This window comes from Gallinula chloropus, assembly GCF_964237585.1.
Source record: "Gallinula chloropus genome assembly, chromosome: 11".
NCBI lineage: Eukaryota > Metazoa > Chordata > Aves > Gruiformes > Rallidae > Gallinula > Gallinula chloropus.
Genome location: NC_140096.1, coordinates 19,126,831 through 19,154,527, shown reverse-complemented (window position 1 = coordinate 19,154,527; position 27,697 = coordinate 19,126,831). Strand labels below are relative to the sequence as shown.

Below are 27,697 nucleotides of genomic sequence, written 5' to 3'. Positions count from 1 at the left end.
ACTTCCCCCATCACTGTCGGGGTGCCCGCGGTTGCAGCGCTCGGCACCCTCCCCACTACTCCTCCGGCTGCGGGGGGTGCGGCGGGCCCGGGGATGCCCGGAGGGGTTCCCGCGGCGGGCGGGGGCTGGGGGAGGCCGTGCCACGGCGGGGGCGGCCCCGCTCCTCCCCCCGTGGGCGGTGGCGGGGCCGCGGCGATTTTAGGCGGCGGCGGCGGCGGGGCCGGGCTGAGGCGTGACGGGATGTCGTTGGGGGCCGCGCTGCTGGCGCTGGCCGCGCTGCTCAGCGCTGGGCCGCTGCCGGGTCCCCGCGGCGTGGAGGCGGTGGTGGTGTGGACCGCCTGGCTGAACGTGTCGTGGGAGGACGGCGGGAACCACAACCGGAGCGGCTGGGAGGCGAGCGAGAGCGGCCTGTACGGGCAGGACTCGCCGCTGCAGGGGGCCGCGGGGGTGCTGGTGCTGCCCGACGGCCGCGACTCCTTCAACGCCTGCAGCTCCAGCACCAACTTCAGCAGGGCCCCCGCGCCCGGCCCCGGTTCCCCGGGCTGGTTCGCCCTCATCCAGCGCGGCGGCGGCTGCTCCTTCGCCGACAAGATCCGGCTGGCCTCGGACCGCGGCGCTACCGCCGCCGTCATCTACAACTACCGCGGCACCGGCAACGAGGTGCTGCCCATGTCCCACCACGGTGAGTCCCCGCGGAGCGGCCTGGAGGGGGAGCCTGGGGGATGGGGGGAGGGGGGGCGGGGGTTCCTTGCGCCTCCCTCCGCCTCCGTAGGGTGTGGGAACAGGGCACGACTTGGGGTGACCCCAGCAGAGCCCCCCCTCGCTGGCCGTGCCCGGCTTTGATGCTCGGGAGGAGGCTGGAGTTTCTTCCCGGCGCCAGAGGGGTTTCCGCCCGGGCTGGCCGGGGCTGTGCGAGGCGCTGCTGTTGCTGCGCTTTCTCTGATTAATGAGTAACGATGTCTGATAGCCGGGGCCGCTGCTGTGGGGCGAGCGGCGGCTGCCTGACTTCTCTGGCCGGGGTGGCTGGGCACTGGCCGCAGGTGTGGCGGGGGGGGCGGTGGCGATGGTGTCTGCAGGCCCTTCGGGCACGGCCGGGCAGCTGCCCGGAATTGATGGATGCTGGGTCTCTTAAAGCTGCAAGGTCCGCGGAGTAGGTTTGTGCCCTGAGATAGGCTGGGTTTCCGCCCCCGGCCGTCGTTGTTCCCCGTGTCCTGCACACCAACCGGCTCAGGTGTCAGTCGGGCATGGGAGCCTCCCGCCGGTAACTCTTCCCCGGCACAAGGCCGCGTCTGATGCAGGTGGCTAAAGCCCTTTAAAGAGTGTTTCCGTTGGGTAGGGAATGATGACAGCACCTCTCCTCTCCAAAATCCTCCGCCTGCCGGCAGTGTTCTCGTTCTCTGAGCTGCCCACCTTTCGGATGGAGCATGAGATCTGGTGGTGTTTCAGGGTAGCGCTCCCGGGAAGCAGCCCTGGGCTGACAGCTCTGTGACAGTCCTCTGGTGGCAGCAGGAGCTGGCTGTGGTGGGGCAGGGCAAGCTGGCTGTGGTGGCCCTGTCCGAGCCCTTGGCCGGTGGACTGGAGCACGCACACCTTGTGGGTGTGATGGCATTCTGCTAAGCAGCATTGCTTTTGGGAGCCACATCTTTGGGAGAGGAGCACAGCAGTAGAAATGAACAGTGAGTCTTAAAGCCCTGACTGGTTTGCAAAAAGTAATTACATCCCTGCTAGAGACCTCTCAGAAGGGGTGGAGAGGGTTTCTGCCTGCCAGCAGCGGAGGGAAGAGCTCTGGTGAGACAGGGAAACAGCATCTGTCTCTGGAGTTTCGTTGTAGACAATCTGGGTGAGCTGCATGGCTGTGTTCTGCTTAAAGAATTTAAAACATACCGTCTAGATGGGCTCTGTCTGAGGCAGAGCTTTCTTAGGTAGTTGAATCATCTGCTGACAATGCTACTGAGACTGGCTATCGTGGGGCAAGTTCCTCCTGCTGAGCTGAGAGTAGCATCCCGCTCTGAGCCCTGTTTGCCATGTGTCTGCCTAATCCTGCTGCTCTCTGAGGAGTTCCTTTGGCATGGCTGGCCTGGGCAAGTCACTGCAGAACCTGTTCTGATGGAAGGTAAATGTGCTTCTGCCCCCTGGTCCATCCTGGCTGCTGAGAGACCTCCAGCATCTCAATATTGCTCAGAGCTGCCTCATGAAATGGGTGACCTGCTGTCTGTGGGGTCTGCTCTGAGAGGAGCTCCCTCCTTTCCCGTGCTACCTAAGCTTTCTGTGAAGGGATTTCTGTCAGAGTGGCTCTAGCTGTCCTGATTACGTGATGGGTTACAGGCTCAAGGGCATGTTGAAACTTCCCAGCTGAACTGCAGACAAGCAGGACAGGGACTTCTTGGAGGAGGCAGCTTCTGCCAAACCGCTCATTGCATCTGGGTGACTCCTCCTTGCCGTGTCCTAGCACGCTTACTGGGATAAACTTGTTGCTTTTGGTGCTTTTGTGCTTGGTCCTTGCTTTAGTCCCTCACTTTCCCATTCCACCCTCCCATTTTTCCCTCTCTGTTGAGGTTGCCTGCGAGTCCCTGCTCTCATCTTCCTCCAGCGATGCTCTTCCTTCTGCTGTGCTTGGGCCACCGGTGCTGTGCATCCCTGCTGGGAGCCAGTGCTCTCCAGTCAAACTTGACATACTTTGCAGGCTTTGAATACAGCACAGCCAGGAGGAAGCAAGCTGCAAGCAATCTGCTTCACTGGTTTTGCCAAGCGCAGGTCATTCCTTGTGTAATGCTAATGGGGTGTAGTGCTGTAGGCTGAGCTCAAACATTAGAGGTAAGAGCTGGTCATGTTGCCCTTTGCTGAACTGTGCTTTGGGATGGCTTTGGGTGGGGCCCTGGGCAACTTTGTCTAGATCATGCCTGGAGGTTGGTGTCCCTGCCTGTGGCAGGGGGTTGGAGCTCTGTGACCCTTGGGGTCCCTTCCAGCCCAGACTGTTCTGTGATTCATGCTCTGATTCTGGCCCTTGCTGGATGCTGTGTCTCTCCCTGAGGGTGCAGTGAGAGTAGCCCTGCTCATTAAGGAACAGGGCTTATCAACTACAATCCTGCTGCTGCTGTAATGTCTGTAGCTGTGCTAACGGTGACTTCACAATCTGGGTTTCCTAATTGGCTTCATTTCTGCTTTAACTGGGCCATCATATGCTGTCAGGCAAAACCAAAGGAAGCCAAGCAGTTCCTCCAAGCTGAGGCAGTGGGAAGTAGCGGGAGGTGGCTTTGCCAGGCTCAGGGGCTGCTGAGCCTCAGGGCTTTGCCATGCATGTCCCGACCTGCCCGGGGAGCTGCAGCCCAGGGCTCTCCTCTCTGCAGCTGGGCACGGGAGCTGTCATCTGCCTGGCAGAGAGGAAGGTTCCTGGGAGTGGGCTCTGAGACGCTGTATGGCACAAACATGCTTTTCTTTGCAGTGCAGAACACAACATTATTAGCAGAAGCTTATCTAGAAGTACAGCGTGCCCTTTCCCGCAGCTGTCAGGCTTGGCTTTTGAAGCAGCTTTCTTGTTTAGAGACTTAAATGTGCCTGGACTTGACAGCAGTGTTTGTGCTGATCATCCTGCTTCCAGAGACGACTTCTCTTATAACCATCATGTTTAGTCTGACGAATTCCTCGTTGCTTGTATCAGTGCTCTGTGGAAACACTTTGGAATGGCAACTTTAAAAAAAAAACCCAAACCACCCCAGTGATAGGAACAGCAGAACACAATTAATACCAGATTTGGCTCTGATCAAACCCTGCCTAATCTCTCTCACACGCAGAATGTCAAGGATCTAATGGAGTCCAAAGTAATATTTACTTTGTACTTTTATAAGCACAAAACCATATCAATTGGCAAACTTGAGTTTTAATTGTGCTCATTTTGAGAAGATGGTACCGCTCTGTGGCAGGCTGAGCAAGGTTTCAAAGTACAGCTCTGTGTGCTTGTAATTGCACCTCTTTTAATCTATATTGACCTTCTGAGAAAGGCATTTGATTGGAGGAAAAACAGCCGCGTATGGGGAAAAAGAAGAGCACAACATGAGCTGGTCTGGTTTAAAGGTGAACCTTGACTTAAGATAGACCCAGGCTGTTTGGCTGCGGTGTCAGGCTATGGGGGTAGCCACAGAAAGGCCTCTTTGGTGCGATGTATTTAGCTGTAGCTGGTAAAGGAGGATTCTGTGCAAGCCTGAAAGCTCTTGTGATAACTTTGGTTTCTCTCCAGAGGTGTAACTCTAGCCTTGGGAAGCACATCACCTGATCTGAGGAGGGCTTAGTCTGGGGGAGCGCAGCTAAATAATTCCAGCTAAAACACCAGTGTGTGTCTCGGGCTAACAAGATCTGGTTCAAGTGTAAACTTGCATCAGTGGGTGAAAGGGGAAGGAAAGGTTAAACATGCAGCTCTGCCACTTAACTTGTTCTGCAGGAATTTCACTGAGGTGAGGACTAATCTCCATATGCTTAGAGGAACTAGCCTATGGCAAAAGCTGTGAGTGTGCTCCACTCCAGCTTTCTGAGGCACAGTCTGGGCTTCAGAAACAAGGTAGAACTTTGCAGTGCTGTTGAAGGTCCATTGTGGCCAGAGGAACCATTCCTGTTCGACTGGGGCAGGTGAGCAGCCCCAGGCTGGCTGCACTGACCTCTGCGAGCATTGTGCAAGCCACTAACCCACCTTTCCCTTGTAGCCAGGGAAGGCTTGCATAGAGCACAGCCAGGGTGAGGGATGGGGACACAAGGTCTAACCAGTGACCCTTGCTCTCCCAGGTTCCCTGGCCACAGCCCGGTGAGCCTCTGCTGATCATTTGGCCCTTCCTATCAGCAGCTCCTCATTGAGAGGGAACTTGAACAGATCTATGGTGCTTGCATCATATTTGTGGTCTGTAGTGCCTAGAGCTGGTGGCTCTTTGAATCTGAGGAAGCTATTTGATGTGTATCACAGAATGTTAGGGGTTGGAAGGGACCTTGAAAGATCATCTAGTCCAACCCCCCCTGCCAGAGTGGGATCACCTGGTGTATGCCACACAGGAGGCAGGTTTTGAATGTCTCCAGTGAAGGAGAAGCCCCAACCCCTGTGGACAGCCTGTCCCAGTGGTCCATCACCCTCACAGTGAAAAAGCTTTTCCTCATGCTCACATGGAGCCTCTGTGCAGTGACTTTGTCTTTACGTGCACCATCTGGTTCCCCTGGCTGTCTGGTTTGAGTAGGCTGACGGCACGGTGTTCGGGTCACTGACTGTGGTACAGGGAGTGGGGCTGCTGCCCCCGATCTCCCCCCTGCAGGGTATGGGGGTGAGGTAGTGAGTTTGGGGTAGCACAGAGGTCTGAGCGAGCGTGAGAAGCAGGATACACTGACTGGTGCTACTGGCAGCTTCTGATCCCTGCCCTTGCACTTTCTGGTTTAATTTAGATGCCCCTGTGCCATAGAACAGCCACAGGGCGGGCAGCAGCCCTGAGGTGACCCAGAACAGGTCTGCGAGGTGCCCTTGCTCGTTGGGTTTACCAAGCTGCTGAAATGTGACAGGGTGAATTACAATCCTCAGTGACAGCTGTGGTAGCAGAGGCTTCGTTGTGTGGGACACGTGGCCCTGAAACAATGACAGTGCTTGTTTGCCTCTGGTCTTGAATGTGCCAGTGAGCAAACAGCAGTCATTGTTCCCCACTGGATCAAACGTGGCCTGTCATCTCTCTGCAGACAGATGCCTTCTGGCTTACAACGTGCTCACTTACATTATTTTCTCATTAGCTTTCTCAAACTTACTTGTTTCCAGTGAGCACATCGCTAATAACCCTTGCTCTCAACATGAGCTGCAAGCTCAACCTCATTTGAAGAAGGTGAGCAATGTATTTACTCAACCAAAACTGCTGAAAACCATTGAGGAAATTCACCAAAGAACTGTCTTTAGGGAATGCTGATTGCTTTTCCTCTGGAGGGCTTTAGGTGCTGCTTGCTAGATTGAAGCTTTACTCCTGTGAGCACCCCTGACCAAAGGGCATGGGAAGAGTGCTGTCCTACAGATCTCGTTTAGCTCTGTGCCCTTACCAAGTGTTAGCTGCTGGTTTAAAGGGTGTTTTCATGCTCTAAGATTTAAGACCTGGCAGCACTTACATGAGGTTGAAAGGCTCAGAAGGGGATGGGGAGTAAGGAAAAAAAGGCTGGTAATTGTTGGATCCACTTGGCAAATAAACTCACATCATGTAAAGCTCTGTTTGGCCTTGATGGGCCCCTTCGGGCACCCAACCTGTTTGGTAAAAGCTTCCCCATGCTTTCTAGTGTGGGGATCTTCCTTACCCACAGTAACTGCTGGGTGACTGAGTGTGGAGGCCAACATCACCAGAGGGTCTCAGGAGACCAACACGGGTGGCAGCTCCCAAGCAGTGCAGTCCCATTAATAAATGCAGCATTGGTGAGGAGCTGTGGTGTTTCCAGGCAGAGGCTGCTGTGGGCATGAATTCCCCAAAATAGGGTTTCTTTTGCACAGCCCAACCACTGGTGAGCAGGGGCTTTTTCCTCTCTCCTGTCCTCACTGTGCTGAGGATCTTTCATCTCTAAATTCCCCTGCAATGCTCCTTTCCACCCCTTTTTAAAAACAAACAAGAAAAACTCCAACCCAAAACCTTTTCTCTTTAAAGTTCTGGCTATTGCTTCCTACTCCTGAGTATTCCTGCCAATTTTTGCAACTTTCAAGTGTCTTGCTGCTGAGTATTTACCCCTCTATTTGGAAGGACCTGTGTGCTGAGGAACCAGCTTAGTGCCAGCTGCCCAGTAAAGCAAGCTGCAAGTAGGTTTCATTTGGCTCAGGTGATAGTGTGAGCAAGGAGACAGTGCAGTCAAAAGAACCTGAGGTCATAAAGGGCTGTTACTTTAAATAACCACAGAGTAGCCTGGAAGTGAGCAATGCTTTTATCTAGGTGCCAGGTAGTGTTTGGGGTGGAGAGCATGCTGAGCAGGAGGGGGAGGGACAAGCCTACCTACATGGCAGCTTATCCAGGCTTAAATTGCTCCTGGAACTGAGTTCAGTCACCCTGTTCTGCTGTGAAGGGGAGAGCTTATCTCAGGGCAATAAAGGTGTGAGGGTCCTCTGACAGTGTCTGTGATGGAGGATGGGTTGGTGGGATGGGTGGTGCTCAGCCAGATCTGCATTCCTGATTAGACTTGGCCTTGTGCATGTGGATGAGAGTGATCATTGCTTTTCTTTTTGATCGACATAGTACCATTGCTGAGAGCAGCGAGTGTGCAGGCATCTGGTTTCATAGTCTGTCTCTGAGGCTGTTAACAGAAAGCACTAAACCTGTTATGACCACCAGAAATCCCCTGCTCCTTACTATTTCAGTGCAGTGAGATAAGCAATATTCAAAATGTCATGGCTTCCTTTTTTTTTTTTTTAAGCCTTAAAGACAGCAGATCAAATATTCTTCTTACATGCCCGACGGGTCAGGTGTGCTGATCTGGTTGGAGAGCCACCTGACAGTGTCTTTCATGTTAAACTACAGGAGCTGGCTTGATCCGATGCCTTTCTGCTGGCGTTGGGGGCAGAAGGTGTGCTGGGGGAATGCTGCTGCCTCCTTTGACTGAGGCTGAAGGCACAGCTGGTGCTCATTTTCCGTGCTGCAAAGCATCATATCATACAGATGACAGCAAAGATCCAGTCACTCTCTGACCAAGGCCAAGGTTTTTATTTCATCTCCCTAAAGAATCTACAGATAGTGATTCTGCTGTCATTAAGGACGGTCTAGCCTTTCCTTGAGAATCCTTCTCTTTGTATGTGAAGCAATCAACTGTAACTTCTTCCATTCTACTTTCTCTGAGCATGTGGCTAACGTGGTGGTCAGCCAGGGCTTTGTAGGGAGGCAGAAGCGGGGGTGAAGGGTTATTGCTGTGGTACTCCAACAGTTCTTGTGTGACTGTTCTCTGAAGACTTCTCAGCAAGATCATGGGGGTGCTTTGAAAGTAAAAATCCTTCATCCTGTAGTAGTTCTCTGGCATAACTTGCTCAGCTGTAGCAGGATGCCTGCAGCCTTTAATCTGTTAATAGCTGCACCCTTCACTTCTCCATCCCCCTAAAGCATTCAGAGGAAACAGTTCATTGGTTGTCCACTGAATGGTTTGTAAAACAAAAGAAGGTGATCTTTTTAAATTTTTTTTAACAAGAAAACATTTTGGTGGCAGAGGGAACCCAGATAAACTGTGGTATTAAACAACCTGCGGTCAGCTAGCCTGTCAGAAACCCCCTTCTACCCAGGGGAAGATAACGCTCAACTTTCCGTTAGAATTAACTGTACCTTTTCCTCCTCTTCCCCTTCCAACACCTTCTGTGAAACTGTTTCTCTTCAGTATTAAACCCCCAGTTGAATCCTAAGGAAAACTCAATGTTGGCTGGATATTGGGTTAAAATACTGTGGAAATGGGTTGCTGGTACTGCCAAGGACTGTTGGTGGGTATACCCACGGGAAGCATTAGGCAAGCTGTGCCAGTTCCTGGGGAGAGGAAGCCACAGCTGAGTCACAGCAGATGTGTTGGTTGCACAAGGCATTCTCAGGACAAAGTGAAATGTTTGTGGCAAAACTGTGTGCTTCAGTTTGCTAAAAGATGTAGAACCTTGGACTTCCAGCCCCCATCTTCTGAAAGTTATGGAATCTGATCTGTTGGAGCTCGTGATTTCCTTCTGAAATAACGTGCCTGCACATCATGTTTTGTACCATCCTATCAATGCCTACAAAACTACTGCCATAGTTGTTCAACAAGCTATGTTGTAGCTTCCCAAGGGGAAAGGGTCCCATCATGCTGGTCTACAGCTGCCTCTTGATAAACAGGGATGGAGCCATCAGAGGGGTTTGGCTTTTGCTACCTGAGTAAAATAAAGATCGGTAGAATTTGCCCCATGTGTCTTTAAACAGAAATGAAAGGGCCTCCCATGATTGAACTGAAGCTGAATTTGGTTGGTGTAAAGAAAGCTTAAACAATTGGAAGTGCTTCCAATGGCAGTGTGAGCTGAGAAACAGATTTTGAGCAAGGTTAGAGGAGCTGACTTTGAGCTGGAGGTCTTGAGCTGCTTCCATGACACGTGAAGCTGTCAAACAGCTGGGAGTTAATTATTCACTGCAAGAAGCTTTGCCAGGGCCTCACAAGAGTTGGAAAAACATACACAGTGCTTGGCAGTGTCACCTCAGAGTGTGGTACAGAGAAAACATTAAATGTTTCTCTGGTGGCATTAACGTTCTCCAGTGGCAGAGGATGGAAAAGTGTGCAGAGATAGCAAACCTCGTGACTGAGTGTTATTGCTGGAGCATTGAGGGCATGTGGTGATTGCAGTTGAGTACTAGTATATTAGACCTCCAAATAGCATTCGGGTGTGAAGCTGATGGTGTGGTTAGTCTGAGCCAGTGTGTGTCTTGGTTGTGAAGCTCAAGCAGTGAATAAGCAGTGTAGTATCACAGTAAGGATTCCTCAAATTCAAACGCTGATGTTGTGCCCTTTAAACTTGTTTTCTGGCAGTTAACCAGCTAGGGGACTTAAACGTGGCCTTTAACTTTGAGGGGGTTTTGGTAACTTGTTTCCAGGTTGCCACTCGGTTTATTAATCGCACAATTAACAAGCTGCACCAAGGTGGACACAGGGCAAAGTTTTCCTTTTCTTCTAACATCTGGAAGAAAAGGCAAAGATCTGAAAGTGTGACAGCAAACTTTAACTTCAGAGCAGCAGCAGCTCTGAGGAGCACGAGCACCAAGCAGCCTGTTTCCTCCTCTTGAGCCGTCTCCACACATGGAGTGGTGTCAACTCGTAGGAGCCTCCACCATGGCATTGAGAGGTAGGATTTGACCCCAGGGATCAGACTGCTGTAGCTACACCCTGCTTTCCTTAAGGGAAGGCTTGCTTACCAAAGCTGGCTTGGAAGGGGTGCCCTGAAAGTGGCAATGGGTGAAACTTGGGCAGTGCTGAGCAAGGTCAGTGTTGCTGTTGCGGATACTTCTGTGGGTAGAAGGTTCCTTGAAGCCTGCATGCCATGGCTGTTGTATCTGGGCTTTAAAGTGTTATCCTGGTATGCTAAGGAGGAACTTTTTCACTGTGAGGGTGATGGAGCTGGAATAGACTGCCCAGAGAGGTCTCCTTCTCTGGACACATTCAAAACCTACCTGGATGTGTTCCTGTGTGATTTAGTCTAGGTGATCCTGCTCTGGCAGTGGGTGGGGTGGGGTTGGACTAGATGATCTTTGAAGGTCCCTTCCAACTCCTAATGTTCTGTGATTCTGTGATACCTGCAGCACTGGTGCAGCTCCCTTCTGAAGTTTTGTTTTTCCCCTTCTGAAGTTTTGTTTTTCCCCTTCTGAAGTTTTGTTTTTCCCCTTCTGAAGTTTTGTTTTTCCCCTTCTGAAGTTTTGTTTTTCCCCTTCTGAAGTTTTGTTTTTCCCCTTCTGTATCCTAGAAAAGCTTTAACAGTAGCAGGTGTGGGCTGAGGAGAGTTTTCAATCATGCAGCCTCTGATTACTGCAAAACCAGTGCATTCCTTAATCTCTGAATCTCCTTGACACTTTGTGAACTCCAGACCACCTGGAAGCTTTACTTTAGCTACCTGAAAGGGTGGACAACTTCATTAGGTCCCAACAGAAGTGAGAAAGAACTGCTAATTACCGAACATTAGTAACTATTGTTTATTGAGAACTGGTTCCCTTCTCATTCAGAAATTAATAAAAAAAATCCTGCAACAGCCAGAGAAACCTGCTCATAGTGTTTCTGGAAGTGGTAGTGGTAATGTGCCTGGGAAGGTACACCATGGAGTCCCACCATGCTTAGCAATGGCCTACTTGTCTGCAGCTGGGTCATATGCAGTGGCTCAAAGAGCCAAAGCTCTGGTTATCCTGTACACAGCGTGTGCCTGGCCTGTATCAATAAGCGATGCTTTGCCATACCTTGTTTTGAAGAGGGGATTTGTTGGCCCCAAGACCTAATTTTTGCCTCTGTGTGTTTAATGCACAAACAGGTCATGATTTCTAGCTAAAAGACTGGTGTTAAGACATTGATTGGCTTATTGTGGACTGACAGGACCTACAGCTGGCTTGGTTCAAAGCAGATGTACCTGCAGCACATGTGAGAGCAGCACTGGGTTACTGGTCCCTTAATGAATGTGCAAAGCAGGTGTTTTCTGTGCAAAGGGAACACTCCCATTCTGCACATCTCACACTGTGTTTCTCTGCTGAATTACCAAACCTGTGGCTTTGAGTTTACAGGAAGCAGGAGGGCAGTGGCAGACAGGGCAAGGGAAGTCTCTGCAGGACAGAGTTGGATGCAGGTGTTACGTTGGTATAAATAGATGCAACTCCACTCTGCACTGAAGTAAACCTGATACAGAAGGTAAAACTTCCATCTCCTTGTGTGCAGAATGTGTGTGTGTCTTGGCTCTTCCCCCACCCCAACAAACTCTTTAAGTCCTCATGCTTTGCCTGTACCAGCTCCTGTCTGCAGAGCAGCATCCTTCAGGTTTTGACCAGCGTGCTGCCTTATGACTTGGGAGGTACCTCCTGCAAACCCCACATCTACAGGGGCACATTGTATTTGTCTAGAGACTTGAATGGCTTTCCAGTTTCACCAGAGATGAAAGGGGAGAAGCTGGGAAATGTTTAACTAAACAGGTCTTGCTTCTGTTTAGTCGTGAGCCCGTTATTAGCTGAACAGGCAGCAGTTTGATCTCACCTTCTAATGTCCCTGGAAAAGCTGTTACAGAAAGCTTCACCTGACTCACAAAAGCTGAGCTTAGGTGGGGAACTTGGGTTTCTGTGAGACTTTCACCATGACTTGCCTCTGGCTTTGCTGGAGTGTGTGTGTGTGGGAAGATGGAAGCTTAGGGCAGCTGATGTGCTTGAGACCCCTGGGCAGGTGTCCCCTCAAATAGCTCATTTCATTATGATGCCCAAGCACTGTCAGGAGCCTCTGTCTAGGTTAGTGGTTTGTGAGCCACAGGGACATGTTTTGGTACCTGTCAGGGTGGGACCTGTCTAGCAGTTCAGAAGTGGTAGGTGGAGGTGATTCTAGCTGAAGGCAGCAATAGTCCTAAACATGGACCCTGGGCGTCAGTCTTCACTTCAGGCTAATAGGGCATCATAGAATGTCATCTTGGTAGGCAAAGCTATTAAGTGCTTTCTTAAATGAGCCTTTGTGGTTTAACGCCAATTCTAGGGGTTTTTTTGATAGCTGAAAGTTGGATGAGGTTCCTCTTAATGGAGGGAAAATGACTGGTCTCCCCATAAAAATGTGTTTTGTTGAGAGGTCAGCTAAAAATAGCCCATCTGTAACATCCTTTATTCCTTCACCATGTAATTTCTATTATGAACGTTGTGCAGCTCATGGCTCAATGCAGCGAGAGGCTCCTGACTGGCTAATCTTTGGATGTATCTTCCTTGCACTTAGTTTAGAGAGCAGCCAGTGACAATCTACTCATCCCCCCTTTCTCCAGTTTTTTCTCTTAAGAGTCTCTGTTATACTGGGACCTCCCAAAGTTCCTGCAAAAAGTATCAAGTGTCCTCAAGTGCTTGTCACTGAAATGAAAGCAGCTTTGTTCTGGCTTGTGTTTGGCCAGAGTTGCTTGAAATTTCGTCCTTCCCTAAACCCCTTGGTTCCTCTGATGGCTTGCCACCATGGTGAACTGACTAAATGAAATACACTGTTAAAATCTGGATGGGATCTGCCATCTGCCACCAACTGCTTAAAAGCTGAGCACACCTCCACGTTTGCTTCCTTCTGGATCTGCATTAAAAACCCACCACAACATTTATAGCTCACAAGCAAACATCACTCAAGCATTTCTCAGTTGCTTCTCAAGATAGAGAAGCAAAGGCTGGTGGTCTATGGCTTTGATGGCTCTGTGTCTGGGGAAGCACTGAACAGTGCTGTCAGATTTAGAATGGAGGCGTTAACATGTAACAGCAGAGCAGGAGGGAGTCAGACAGGAAGGGTCCCTAAGGTGTGTACCTGCTGTCACTGGAGATGCCACAATCCTGAGTGACCTCGATCTGTACAGGATTTATTTTTAACCTCATGTAGTCTAAAAGGCTGTGAAAATGTAAATTGCCAAAGTGTTGAGTATAAAGTAATGACAATGCGTGTCCTGTGTGGGAGGGAGGGGTGGTGTGGAGAGGAAGGAATTCGAACTGTGTCACTGGTGCAGCTCCTGGGTGACAGAACGGTCCTTTCAACTGAGATGAAACTTACTCCATCAGCTGGTGTGGGATCTGCATGTACTAGTTAGAAACTTTCCAGCCTGTTCTTTAGCACTGGAACTGGAACGTGGAAGGCAATGACTTTTATATGCTGCCTGGGCACTGAGCACAGATTCCCCTTCTCCTTTGCAGGTGCCGAAAGCATCGTTGCGATTATGATTGGGAACCTGAAGGGCATGGAGATCTTGCACCGGATGGAGAGCGGCATGAAAGTGACCATGGTTATTGAAGTGGGGAAGAAGCATGGTCCTTGGATGAATCAGTACTCCATCTTCTTCATCTCAGTGTCGTTTTTCATTGTCACTGCAGCAACCATGGGCTACTTTATTTTTTATTCTGCTCGGAGACTCAGGATCGCAAGGGCCCAGTCCAGGAATCAGGTAAGGATGTGTGTGCTGTTGCTCTTGCATACCCTGAGCCTCCATGCTGTAGGTCTTGAGGGCAAAATACCAGTTGAACAAGCACCTAAATGACTGAATTTGTTCATTCACCAGGAAGGAGTGTGAGATTTAAAAGGAGAAGACATGTATTTTACAACTTGCCAAAGGAGCAGCAAAAAATAAACTGGAGAAAGCATCTGATCAGGTTTAGCTATCTGTCTTCTGTGAATTGTAACTCCCTAAACTGCAGTGCTGCCATAATGCTAATGTGCTGGAGGCAGTGAGAGTGCTGTTAGCTGCCCCTGGTGCTTCCCATGTAGCACTGCCTGTGTGCTAGCTCTACTGTGAGACACCATGCCGACGTGCCTGCCAAACCGTGCCTGACTTTGGCCGCCTTTCGTGTTGGGAAACTGCTGGTTGCTGCAAGCTGCTTTCTGCCCAAAAAGCTTTTGGAGACTCACAGCACAGCCTCAACTTGGAGCTGAAAACCAGCACTGCTGTGTCCTTTCTAAACCCTGGGCAGGGAGTTGCTAATGAGTTAATTTTCCGACTCTCTTCCGTGCAATAATCTGATCAGCTGATAGGACTAATGCTTACAGCTTTGTCTTCAGTCCGATCTGACCTGCCTCACACCTACCACTTCAGGGCTTAAGCAAAAGCCTTAAAAGCAAGGAGAAAGTCCTGGTATGACATCTGTCAAACATGATGGGCAGCAGCAGGCACAGGATCTGAATGGCTTGGATGCGAGGGCATACTTCAGCCTTGCCCTTGGAGCTGTGGTGCAAAGGAGACATTGGTGTTTACAGTGCTTCTTTCAGAGCTCAAGTAGCTCCTGCAAGAAGAGTTAAGAGTCCTCTCCTACCAAGAGCAATGGCATAAGCACATTGCTCTAGCTGGGCTCAGTATATGAATTATCTCTGGATCAGCGGTTAGATAGTGACAGACAGCTCTGCCACTGCACAAGACCTGCTCTACTGAGCTTCTCTGCTGTCCTGGAGATTATGGGTTTATTATTATTATTCTAAAGTAAGGTGATGAAGCTAGAAGTTGGTCACAGATGCTGAAATTCAGGCCAGTTTCAGGTTCTGTAACGTTTTATAGATGCTATTGTTGCTCTTGGCCTGTGGAGACACTAGCTAGGGTGAGTGACAGTATCCCCAGAGTTGAATGTTGGGTTCAGGTAGTGGCTGGAGTTGGATGCTGGTAATTGCAGAACCTAACTCTGTCCAATTTGTGTTCTGAAATCTTTGTCTTAAGTGTAATGAGAAAACAGTGAGCTGAAACTGTATTTGTAGTGTGTCTGAGCTGTCTCTGCCTCGACTTCTGAGCTCGGGTTCCTCCAGGTGCTCTGTTTTAGTCTGTTTGCTTGTACTGATGTTATGCCACCCCTGGAAGCAGTGTGAGGATACAATAAGGGAACAAGGACATAGTAAGGGAATAGCTGAAAGAACAGTATTGGAAGTTTCCATCTGCCTGTCAGATGTAGCCTTGCCACTCTGAATGTCATATGGAGTTGGGTCTGTAGTGTCTTTCACAAGGATGGTGTGGAGCTCTGTAACTTGTCTGCTTGCTGATGTCTGAGGACAGAGATGCACAGTCTCCTGCTGATGAACTCCCTCTTTCATTCCCAAGTTCTCATACCCTAGTGAGAGAACTGTTTAATGCTAAACAAACCTGGGCAGGAGAAACTGGGTGCCCTAGAAGCTTGTCTGCAAAAGACACTTTTTATCGAATCACATGAATTTCGTTTCCTCCTTTGAAGGTATTTAACAGAGCAGTTTTGGAAGTCTGGCTCCACAGCTAAACTCCATAGAAAGCCCGAGCTGTTGGGCTTTCACCAAGCTACAGATGTTATTAGTGCCTTGGTAGTAGATGGTACTGGGAAAATCCAGTCCGTTTGGCTAGCGCCTTCTAAACTGTTTCTCTCTTGGGCTGGGTGTGCACAAGGAGTTTACTGTAGATTGAAAAATAACATTGATAAATGACATGTCAGTTCTGCATGATTTCAGCTTGAACTGAAATTAAGGAGCCTTAAGTGCTTTATAAAGGGTAAGAATAGAAGAAAGCTTCCCTGCCATCAGGGGGTAAAAATGTACTGTTTTGTAAAAATGAAACTCAAGACAATCTAGAATTGTTTTAATTGTTTTTATCCCATGGCATCTAAAAACTGACCTCACAATGATTAGATAAGCAAAGAATAACAAGAAAGTTCTTGTTGGTGAAGGTGAACTAATAAAAGGTGATGCTGCAGTGCTCTGTTACCCAGCTGCCTGGATTTTCTGTGTATATCCAAAGTTTGAGACTTCTACCAGCTTTGGCTCCATGAAATTCTGAGTACTAGTCAAACACTGATCAGCTTGCACGCTACATGGGAGCTTTCCTGGAACCATTCAGCCCTTTGGAAACTCCAATTGCCTGGACCTTGGTCTGGTTTCTGGTAGAAGAAAGGAATGTGTTTTGCCATCTTTACAGCTGTCTAAGGGCCATATGTTCTTTTGGGAGCTGCCTTTAAGAAGCAGTCCAGTGTGGTGATAGTTAAGAAATACAACTTTTCCTTTGGAACTGCTGCTCCAAATGCATCCCTTCACCCAGGGCTACTATTCTTCAAAGTGTCTGTCTGCTTTTTTGACCTTCCCTGTGGGATTACATGGCTGTTGTGTGAGGAGCTTTTGAAGGTGTCAGTCTACCGCTTGAGCCAGAATGAACACTTTTCAGTTGCTCTGCAGAGATGAGCTAATTGTGATAAGTGATAATGATGCTCTGCAGCCTGTCTCCTGTCTGTTCAGGGTGCTGAATGTTTGGCTTGTTCTGGTGGGTAGATGGCAGCCCCAGGAGAGCTCTTGCCCTAGTATGAAAAGGGCAGTGTATCTGGAGTCCTGTTTGCTTACGAAGGGGTAGAACAGAAAAGAGGGGAGATGATTTTTTTTGTTGTTGTTGTTTGTTTTAGATGCTTTGTCTCTTCTAAGGCTTCTTGAAAGCAAGAGCCTGGCTAGATAAGAGTGTTGTTCGTGCACTGGACTAGCTGTAACCCCTGCTTGACTTGAATGGCTTCCAGGTTGTTGCAGCTTTGTGTAGCTTTGCTGCTGAGACGGTTTTTACAAGCAGCAGTTACAGTTTTCTGCCAGCTTTAAAACTGTAAAGAATGGCCAATTCAAGGCCAAAGGTGCTTCTGACCAATCAGAGCTGGTCATAACGCCTCTGTGAATCGCATATAGGAGAAAAAAACTGCTGGCAGATGCGTTTTGCCACTGGAGAAGGGAGTGAGAAGATGTAATGAGCTGTGCAGACAGCAGGGCTGGGAAAGGGCGGGGGAGGAGGTGCCCCAGGTGCCTGAGAGAAAAATGCCCCTGCAGCCTGTGGAGAAACCCATGGTAGAGCAGGAGTCCCCCCACAGTCCATGGAAAAGGCTGAGACCCCACCTGTAGCCCATGGAGGGGCTCCACCCTGGATGGAGCAGGTGGAGACACAGAGGAGATGCTGTGACCCTACATTGGAACAAGCCTCTGACAGCACCTGCAGCCGTGAGGAGAATCAGGGACACAGAGATGAGCTGAGAGAGAGATTTGCTCTGGCACAGGTTTGCTGGGGGGAGGCTGGTGACCCCACAGAGGACTGGAGAGACATTGGCATTTATTGCTGCCCACCACAGCAGTGACCCACGGCAGGGCAGGTGAAGAGATAAAGGCTTGTGGGGAAAGGACTCACACTGGAGAAGTTCGTGGGGGACTGTCTCCCGTGGGTGGGACCCCACGCTGCAGCAGGAGGAGGGTATGGAATGAATGTCCCCTCCCCAGCTGAGAAGGAAACCAACTTGCAAGCCCCCATTTTTCCCAGTCCCTGCCCACCCCGTGCCACGGATCGGGGGGGGGGAGAAGGGAGTGAAATCATGGCTAAAGGGAAGTCTGCTTAGAATGGAGGGGTGAGGGGGAAGGTGCTACCAAGAACCCCATTTTCCTCAGTCCCTGCCCCTCCCTGTGCCATGACGGGAGGAAAGAAGGGAGCATAATCCTGACTAAAGTCTGCTAAGGAGGGAGTGGTGGGGGGAAAGTGTTTTAAGGTCTGGTCACATTGTTTGAAGATGTGGTCATGCTCCCGACTCCAGTTTCACTGTGTGTGCAGTGTAACAAATTAGATCGTTTTCTTTCCTTCACTCTGTGTTGAGTCTCTTTTGCCCATGTCGTTGATAACAGAATGATCTCTCCCTGTCCTTATCTTGGCTCCTGAGCCTCTCAATATGTATTTTCTCCCCTGTCCAACTAAGAAGCAGAGTAATAGACTGACTTTGGGTGTCTGGCCTCCAGTCAGGGCTAAACCACCACACAGGTATTATGTATTCCCAATATATTTTTCCTTTTCTTTTGGCTTGATAAACATCTTCAGACTTCAGTGGTTTTTGAAGCAATCTCTTGTTTTGTAGCCAGTCAGGCTGCTGGGTACCCTTAAACTTTGCCGTTGGCCAATACTGTTTCTGTACTTTTTGTATGACTACTTGCTTTTTCCACTGAAGGCTCTTCTGGATGGCTTCATCATGTAGAACCCAGGTTTCAAACGTGTTCTCCTCTCAGACTTTTCTTGAAGGCAGCAGCTGTCCCTCACTCAGCTTGAGCAGGAACTGCATACAAGTCAGTAATGTAGATGTCTGTAAAAGGGTTACTTTAAAAAGTTGAGGGACTGTTGAGAACAGCCAGATGTGATGTCTTGTGGTCCAAGTGAGAAGGTTTAGTGGCACATCTGTCCTAACTGAGTTAAAATAGATTAGCTATTTAGTCAACTAACTAAACTGCTTACAACCTGCTATTCTTACTGTTCTTGAAATTCAAGTTCCCACCTCTGCGATCACTCAGTGGGTCCTGAGGTCTATGAGAAGGAAGGTGGAAAAACAAGGCAAGTGTGGTAGATGGCTTGCTACCTTTCTAGTCAGCAGAGTACAAGCAAATTCTGTTCCTTAATATGTTAACCTTTCTTAATAACACAAAATGGCCAGTGATGTTATCTGTAGCCTGGTTTCTAATTTAAGCTCAAGTCTTCAGTTCTATTGATTTCATAAAGATTAGATGTTGCAGCAGAGAAATGACCCAATTAATGGCTTTTAAGGTGAGTTGCTCAACTTTCCACAACTCAAAACTGTTTTCATGGCAGTAGCTGCCTGTGGGGAAGAACTGCCTTAGCTTACAGGACAAAAGCAGCAATTCTTGACTGACTTAGGGCTTGCCTGTCTGCATTGCCATGACCATGCTCGCAGGGTGCTAGGATGGCAGCCTTGTGCAGACAGGGTTGATGAGAAAATTGGCAACATTGGACTAGGGAAGACATGAGGTCTAAACAGCAAACCTAACTTTCCCTGTTAAGTATTAGGTATTTTCCCTCTGGTTCAGCATGCTGGAGCCTGGGACCTGACCAGTTTTGTAATATATTTTTTTTTCCCTGCCTCAATTAAGTCAGCTTTTTTCTTCTTACATTGCTGGGTTAGAACTTTCAGACTCTTAACATCATTAACATTTAATGTGTTCTTGAAAAACTTGGCTTCACAAAATGCTTTGATGTTCCAAGCTTTAGTATCCTGGATCTCCTGGTAGGCTATTCAGTACAAAGCTGCTTCTTGCGACCTCTCTCCACCTCTCCTCTGAGGAGTGTCCTGCCGCACTTCCCAAAAATCAATGTTAAATGTGACCTTGCCATTGCTGCATTTCATGAAGAGCAATTAAACTTGTGCCCAGGCAAAACTTAAAATATTGTTTCAGTAAATTATTAACAATAGAACTAGTTGGGTCCTGTCAATATGCTTGGCTGGACATTAGATGTGTAGATTAGATACTGTATGAGGGAGTACATTCCTAGAAAGTTTAGTTTTCAATTAATAACAAGTCGTGGTGACAGATAGTTCTGGCTGCATTTGAGAAGTAGTGATATTTCTGCATTCCTGCTCTGCTGATGTTGCCACGTTTGCAATTAAACTTGTGCCCAGGCAAAACTTAAAATATTGTTTCAGTAAATTATTAACAATAGAACTAGTTGGGTCCTGTCAATATGCTTGGCTGGACATTAGATGTGTAGATTAGATACTGTATGAGGGAGTACATTCCTAGAAAGTTTAGTTTTCAATTAATAACAAGTCGTGGTGACAGATAGTTCTGGCTGCATTTGAGAAGTAGTGATATTTCTGCATTCCTGCTCTGCTGATGTTGCCACGTTTGCTGCTGAAACTTTTGGGGGTCTCAGTGTTTACTGAGATGAGCATGTGGCATCATTCTAAAGTTAACCTTAAGTGGCATCTGTAAACATACATTGAAGTTTTCAGCAGAAGAACTTTACAGGCTTCAAAGAAAACTTGGCTAGTATTTGTTCCTAAAAAAATAGACCTGAAAACTTGCTTGTATCCTTCAAGTTTGGATTGCATGCATCTCTTCCTTTATAGTTGGTATCAACTGTTTAACTCCTAAAAAGCATGCCCATTAATGCTATCTCTTAGGACCCCAGAACGATGCCAAAGCACAAATAGGTCATTTTTCACCAAACCTGTTTGACAGTGTCCCAGTTTGACCATATAAATCAACCTGTGTGCCATTAACTATTTCTGCACAGGGAATCTTGCACAGACATGACTTGCTAATTCTCACTGAGTTTGCTAGGTCCCAGCAGCAGCCCTCTGCTTGCTTGATTCTTCTGTACTTGTCCCACCAGCACCTCACATTCCTCACAGAAAAGACTTTTTTGCAGAAAAAATTATAGAATGGTTTGTGGTGGGAGGGGCCTCAAAGCCCACCTAGTACCAACCCAAAGGGACATCCCCCACTAGCCCAGGGGGCCCAAAGCCCCATCCAACCTGGCCTTGAACACTGCCAGGGATCCGGGGCAGCCACAGCTTCTCTGCTCACACTGTGCCAAGGCCTCACCCCCCTCACAGGGAAGGATTTCTTCTTAATGTCTAATCTAAATCTCCCCTCCTTCACCTTAAGGCCGTTGCCCCTTGTCCTGTCACTCCTGGCCCTGTAACCAGCCCCTGAACTAAAATGTGTAAGGGGAAGTGATGCTGGAAAGCTGACCAGATGGGGTTCCTGCACTAAGAAGCTGAATTGAGCAGAAGATTTTTTTATTAGCTCCAAAACCCGAGTCCTGTCCATCCCTAAGATAAGTGCTGTGTTGGGCTGGCACTGCCAGAGCTGCCAGGTAGGCCTTCATGTCCTGAGGCAGTAAGCGCACCAGGGAGGGAGAGGACAGTCCTATTCTTTGCGCTGGTGGAGCAGCACTGACCTGTGACCTTTAAACAGCTATGTGAGCTCCTGTGCTAGTTAAACACTTTGTGGTGACAGCTGGACAGCAACAGTTGCCAGGCAAGCTGGGCTTCTGCTGTCTGCTCTTCTTGACCTGCTATCCTAACAGCACTTGACTGCAGGAAGGGCAGCACTCCCTCCTCTGCTGCTGTCAAAGCTGCCCTGTAATCCTCCTGGGCTAGTCATTGGGTTTGTCTTACACCTTCTGGCATGGGGAGGGGGAAAAATAGCTCTGAGCCCTTTTTCTTTTTTAATCCCCTCCCCTTTGTGCATGTTACTTTGAACCACTATTGAGGTAAAACTGTGTTCTCCCACTAGATAGGGGACGTTGGTGCCAGGAGGCTCCTGAGCCTTTTGTGTGTTCAGTGCAGCAGAGGACTTGTTCTAGGGTGTGTTGGTAGCTGAGCTGATTGGTAAAGAATCCCATCTTCCACCAGGATGTCAGTTTATGGCAGGAAGTTGCCATAAAACAAGCAGTTAGTTATCGATCATCAGACTCGATGTTGAGTCTTCTGGTCCAAAGTCAGTTTGAAAGCTTCTCTTTGTTTTGACTAGGTCTAATCTGATCAAGGTATTGTCCTACATCTTCTCAAAGAAGAAACCCTTGAAATGCCTGTGCTTTGTGAAGAGGTTAGGTGAAACCAATGCGTATGCAAATGCCTTGTTGGTGTGTCATCCAGAGTCAATAACCACATTAGTATGTCCTGTTTCATGTTGTCTTTAAATAACGCAGTCATGCTTACTTGTCTTGTTCTGATTACATCTGGGTTATAAAACTGATGTTTGCTTGAGGTAGGCACCTTGGTACATATTGACAGCCTGAGAAAAATGACTGTGTTTAACAGGACTGCTTTCTGTTACAGAGACAACTAAAGGCCAGAGCTAAGAAGGCCATTGAACAGTTACAGCTGCGCACCCTGAAGCAAGGAGACAAGGTATGGCTGACCCTACAATTTCCCAAGCATTGTGACACCCAGAGAGTGGCCCTCAGTACTGCACAAGTCTCCCTGAGCCTGTAACTGTCTGTTCCTCTTTCAGACCAGGTCCATTTCCAGGGCCCGACTTTCCAGTTTGTGCATTCTTATAAATCAGGTGGTATTTTAGCTGCTTGCTTGTAGTGAGAGGTCATAATTGGCTGTCATAGATACTTACAGATAACCTTTAATAGGTTAGCTTTAGAACCCTGGTGCTTCTTTTAGCAACTAAAGCTGGAGGTGGTAGCATCTAAACCTCTACAAAAGTGCCTCAAGTAATCCAATGATAGTTTGCAGCTTGACTTCTAAACCATGAGATTAAACTTCCAACGTCTCTGCTAAATTGTCAGCTTGACTATGAGTAATCCACACAATGCGTCTATATGAGATTATACACGGAAGCTATCTTAGATTACTCTAGCTAGACTCTTCTGGCTGCAGTCAATCTGACTGTAGTTTGAAGGAAGTTTTCAAACTCTGCTAATTCATTTCACTGCTCTAGGAAACGGGTCCCGATGGAGATAGCTGTGTTGTGTGCATCGAGCTGTACAAGCCGAACGAAGTAGTGCGTATTCTGACTTGCAAGTAAGTTGTCTTTCCAACTGCCCCTTAACCCAAAATCTGGAAGCGTGCCTCTTACTGGTTGTTCCTTCTGCTCAGTGAACAGAGCTGATCAAACTTTAATCAAGCTGTTGCACAGCAAGAATTCTCCAGTCTTGGTCAAACAGTGTTTGAACAACAGGAGCTGTGTAAATACACGCCGTAGTGTGCCCCAGTGGCCTGTGTTCATAACTTCCCCTGTGAGTGCATTGACAAGTATAACTTGGCAGGCCACAGTGCCTCTCCAGGGGATGCCAGGCCTTCTTAAAGATTGCTTCCTTTGCTGGTGCATAAAAATGTTACCTGTAAATTGCAGATAACTGGTAAAACTATACCCATTTCTTGTCACTTGGTTTACTGAGAAGGTTCTGTTCCCCTGAACCTGCTAAAGTTATGCCAACTTTGGTAGTTTTAGAAGAAAGCAGTTCTATTTTGTAAGCATCACCTGAAATAGAGACTAAAATAGAGCTACATTTTTCCTGGTATTCTCCAAGGCTGTATCTCATTGGTGTGCTTCTATAGAAGCCTGTTATTGGAACACTAAGACTTCTAACTTGATTGAATGTAAGATGAGCAATGAAGCTTTTTCAGGGCTTAACGAATCTTGTTCTGTGGGACTTCCCCCTGTGCCTGCCAAATGGCCCTATTCTGGCCAAGCCTCTAAAATCGGAGGGCTGCAGTGTGAACTGCACGAATTTTGCTTAGTAAGAAGCTTTGTAACCCTAGGCAGAAATTTTGATGTAGGAAAATCAGGTTCTGAAGAATGGGAAAATCTGTCACTGCTGTTGTGTGCTGAGCAGTGTTATTTGTCAAACACTATCGAGTCTGAGCTGGGCTTACTTTTGCACAAGGTTCCAGTTCTGCACAAACTTTATCTGCTCACAAGGAGGGACTTCTAAGCTGTTTTGGAATCAAGAAGTTGGCCTGTTAAGTTGTTACCAACAAACTTATTTGATCTAATGCTTAATAGTTGGGAAAACCCAAAAGTGAGTAAGTTCTCAGGCATGCGTATTAATGATTATTCGGTTGTCTTGTCAGGTTCCTGCTAGTGGGTAGTCCTGTTTAGTAACAAAGTCAGTCCCATGAGTACAGAAGCATTTAGGCTCCAGGGAACTTGACTTCTCCATTTTCCTATAGACCCTGCTAATCTTGACAGGAACCCAGAACAAAGCATGACTTCTGGGTTAAAAGCACTATTTGTGCACAAATTCGCTGTGTTATGCTTTGCCCTGAGAGTGCTTTTACATAATTTTGTGATTCCTCTTTGGCCCAAAGGTATCTCCAAGCTTAAGATGACTGCATTTACTTGATAATCTTCCCCAGTGATGATCTCTGCCAGTATCAACCATATTAAATTCTCTCTCACATGAGTCTTAAACTGGTATTTACTGCAAGAACATACTTGATGTTGGTGGCCGACCTTGACACTGAGACCCTACTTGTTTGAAAGCATTTAAGTAGCATTTGATTGTTTGTTTCTTTCATGGATCTCCTGTGAGTCACACCAGTGGTATCTAAGTGTCTGGGGCGTGTGTATTTGCAGAAGGCATTCTTGTCTAGATAGTCAAACTGAAGGCATTTATAATAGCAGACGTATACAGCACCAGTATTAAGTCCAGGTACTTAGAGTAGCCATGCATCAGGGAAGTTTCAGGTTGTACTCCAGACATTATGTTGGTGCAGCTGGAAGGAGGTGCTGTCTATGTGGGCTGAACTGGAGAATCCTGATATCACACTGGGACATAGGATGTGGTGATCTTGGCGCTTGTCTCAGAGTACTGATTAATGTCGAGCAGTGCTTTGCTGTTTCTATTCAGGCTGAGGGAACAGGCAGATTACAGGATTTCAGTTCATCCTCCTAAATCTGTGGCCTAATTCAGATCCATTGTGGAATTGTCTTCACAGAAGCGTGCATTTGCATCTGCAGTGGCTGAACTATATTTATTTTCTTGAGTACACAGCCTGCCAAGTATCTGCTTGGAGTACCCAGTGACTGCACAGACGAAGCAAATGTGTGGGAGTAGAGTTTATCTCGAGGGCATAACTCTGAGATTATTTTTCTTTGTAGTTCTAGCAGAAACAAGTGCTCTTTAGTCATCTTCATGAGAGATGTTAACCTTAAAACTAAGGCTGAGATGTCAATTAAATTACCAGCTGGGGATGTATTGTACACAGATTCAAAAAGAAAGAAAAAAATGCTTAAGACTGATGTAGCAAAGATGATAATGCTGAATTCTAGTGAGTTGTATAGATACTGATAAGCATAAGCCAGCTACAGGTTGAGAGATCAACTATCCATAACTTTCAGCTGAAAGTTGTGGCAAAATAAGGCCATTTGTTCTAGAAATAATAAACTCTTGGTGTTTCTAAACTGGCTTTCATAGCTGCCATGTAGACAGTTTTCCTGGTGTGAAACCTAATCCACTGGTTACCTTCTTCCACCAGCCACTTGTTCCACAAGAACTGCATTGATCCCTGGCTTCTGGAGCACAGGACCTGCCCGATGTGCAAATGTGACATACTCAAAGTTTTGGGTGTTGAGGTAAGCCAGTGGTCTTTTATTTTTGTTAGCAGCAGATGCTATTATCAGGATTACTCTAGTGTAGGAACCATGTGCTGAGCGATTTTGTGCCGCATCTAGATTGCAGATGATAAGCATGGGCGTTGCTATGTCAGTGCCAAGATGCTACTGGACTAACTGCTGTGTCCCCCTTTAGCAAAGACTGCAGCTGGCTTGGTCTGAGCATGTATCATTTACAGCTTTGGGCAGAATGTCAACCAAAATCTGTTGTAATGCATGACTGAAGCATTGCTCTTAGCTCTTGCGCTTGCGACTAAGGGTGTTTCTCAAAGCTTTCAGCAGGCAACTTGCACTGACCCTGAAACTGGCCTCTGTTCAGATACTAAGTGCCCAGAGTCCTTGAAAAGTGAATGTGTTGGCATGTATGGCTATCCTGGAATTGTGTGACTTCCACGGATACATATGGAATTTCTGATGTCCACTCATTGCTGCACATGCCAGTGGAAGATGTTGCCAATGCCTGACGCTGCCTGGACCAGCTAAAATGTGTGCCAGAGTTTCTTTTGGGGAGGGAGAACTGAGAAAGGAAGAGTATTTTACTGGGCAGTAAAAGTGAAAAGCTGGCTGAAAAATAGAGAAGCTGCATCTGAACTTCCTGCTCAATTAAGCAGTAACTGGTTTTCACTTGTGATGCTGGATGGTAACAGCAGAGCTGGTTTTCAGTTTTAATTTTTTTTTTTCTGGATAAAACTTCACTAGACTCCAGTCCTTACAGACATTGGTCTCCTGGAAAGATGCAGCCTCCTACAAGGTTTTAACATAACTGTCTTCTCTCTTTCTCATGAAGGTGGATGTAGAAGAAGGGGCTGGGGCTGAGCAAGCAACAGTATCCAGTGGGACATCGAATGTCTCTATAACTAATGAAGATAGTCGCAGTGAAACTGCATCATCTGGATATGCTTCTGTACAAGGACCAGATGAATCTGTTCTGGAGGAACATGCACCATCAGAAAGTGTGTCTACTTTTTCATCTCTCTTGCCAGATTGCATTGCACATTATTGTGTTTGCTGGGAAATGGGGGGGGGTTGTTGTAGTAACATCTCCTAGTGCTTGAATACCTTGGTTTTCAGGGTGATCTTAATCTTCCCTTTTGTTTTAGCACTTGGTTGTGATACTTCAAATGGAACACCACCTAAATGTGAATTAAAACCTGAAGTCTACAAAAGCAGTAGTTGAAAATCAGAGGCTTACTTACTTAAAGGCCAATTTTTAATTTATTTTTTTTAAGTGTCCCTCGTCTCTTTGGAGAATTCATTTGGCTGAGTGAGGGTTGCTCTGCCACCAGATCTAAGTAGTTAATTACTTACAGAACACTTTTGTAGAGCTAATCCTTCTGTAGCTGGGGTGATCCAAAGGAAAGATGATAAATACTTCAATTGAATTTAAGGTTTTGCCAAGGCTGAGTCATCCTTGAACACTTCTAGAGAATTTTAATCAGTAAAGACTCTCAGCACATTATCTTTTTGAACAAGAGCAAACTAACTGAAGATGTTTCTTTAGTGTTTAACTTTTGCTGTTTATTTGAAAAATTGAAAGGTTCTGGGTAAAGAAATGAAAGTAACTGTCCCTTGGATTGTGGAATAGCCTTGGAAAGAGGAGTGAGTGAGGAAGCCTTCAGGGGCAAAAAGGATGCTCTGGCTGTGCAGGAAGCCTAGCTGATAAAGTCTGGGATTTGCTACCTGCCTCTGGTGGGACATGTTGCTCCAGCAAGAGACACAGGAACAGGAGTGCCCCATTCAGGTAACCCAGTAGAGCAGAGGGCATTTCTTACGTGTTAAACATCAGAAATTGAAATTGCATCCCTATAAGCAGCTGAAGCGATGCAGGGTTAGTTATGTGGCTCAGGCCCTCAGGTATTCTTATACTGAGTGGTAAGGACATACAGTAACATCAGCTGAACAAGGTTAGGGAGAAGGCCTTCCCATCTGTCAGCCTCCTTCCCACAGTTTATCCTGAACCTAGAAGCTGCTCCTGATGCCTGTCTTCAGCAGCCCTGAAATTCCAAGATAATTGCCAGTCTCCTCATAGCTGGATTTTGTAGCCTCACACAGCCTTCTGCCATTTGAGCACACAGCCTAGGCCTGCTCAGCACTACTGAGAACTGAACTCTGGAGATGAGCAGACACCTCTAGAAATGACAGGTGGTCTCAAGATTGGGCCCTCGAACTAAGGAGGGGCAGCAGAAGAGTGATGGTGGGACCGTGGCCTTGGATTTCCCACTCAGCAGTAAAAGCACTAGGAGAAGACCACTGAAGGGGCCTTGAGGAAATAGAGTAAAGGTGGCTTGCTTGAGGTAGTAAAGCTCAGCTGTGATGCTACTTAACTTGTCTTGTCTTGGTTTTCTTCTGGACAGATGACAACATGCATCTGGTAAGCAATGAATCCCAACCCTCTGCTGCGACTGACCTTCCACATGTTGACAACCCAAGTTTTGAGGCGGATGAAACGCAAGTTTGTGAAGTCAGGTCCTAAGAACACGTCCAGTAGCTTGGTGCAAGCCTTCTGCAAGGAGCTGCCTACTGCCAGTGCTGGTATACCAAACACTGTACGACTGTAGCAGGAAAGTATTGCCTTGGTGATGCTGAGATCAAATAGACTTGTTCAAATCATAATTATATGGTTTGTCATTATTTAAACTGCCTCTCCCATGTGGAATTTAGTTTTAGCACTCTT

General features: G+C 47.6%; 1 protein-coding gene across 1 annotated transcript; it reads left to right on the top strand.

The window, feature by feature from the left end:
* Window positions 1-240: 240 nt before the first annotated feature.
* RNF128 (ring finger protein 128) lies at window positions 241-27,630 on the top strand (the record flags this gene model as incomplete). The annotated part of the gene is made up of 7 exons (XM_084268997.1): window positions 241-682; window positions 13,350-13,597; window positions 21,732-21,803; window positions 22,345-22,427; window positions 24,888-24,984; window positions 25,811-25,976; window positions 27,378-27,630. The coding sequence occupies 7 exons, from the start codon at window positions 241-243 to the stop codon at window positions 27,494-27,496; spliced, it is 1,227 nt and encodes a 408-aa protein (XP_084125123.1). The 3' UTR covers window positions 27,497-27,630.
* Window positions 27,631-27,697: the final 67 nt, after the last annotated feature.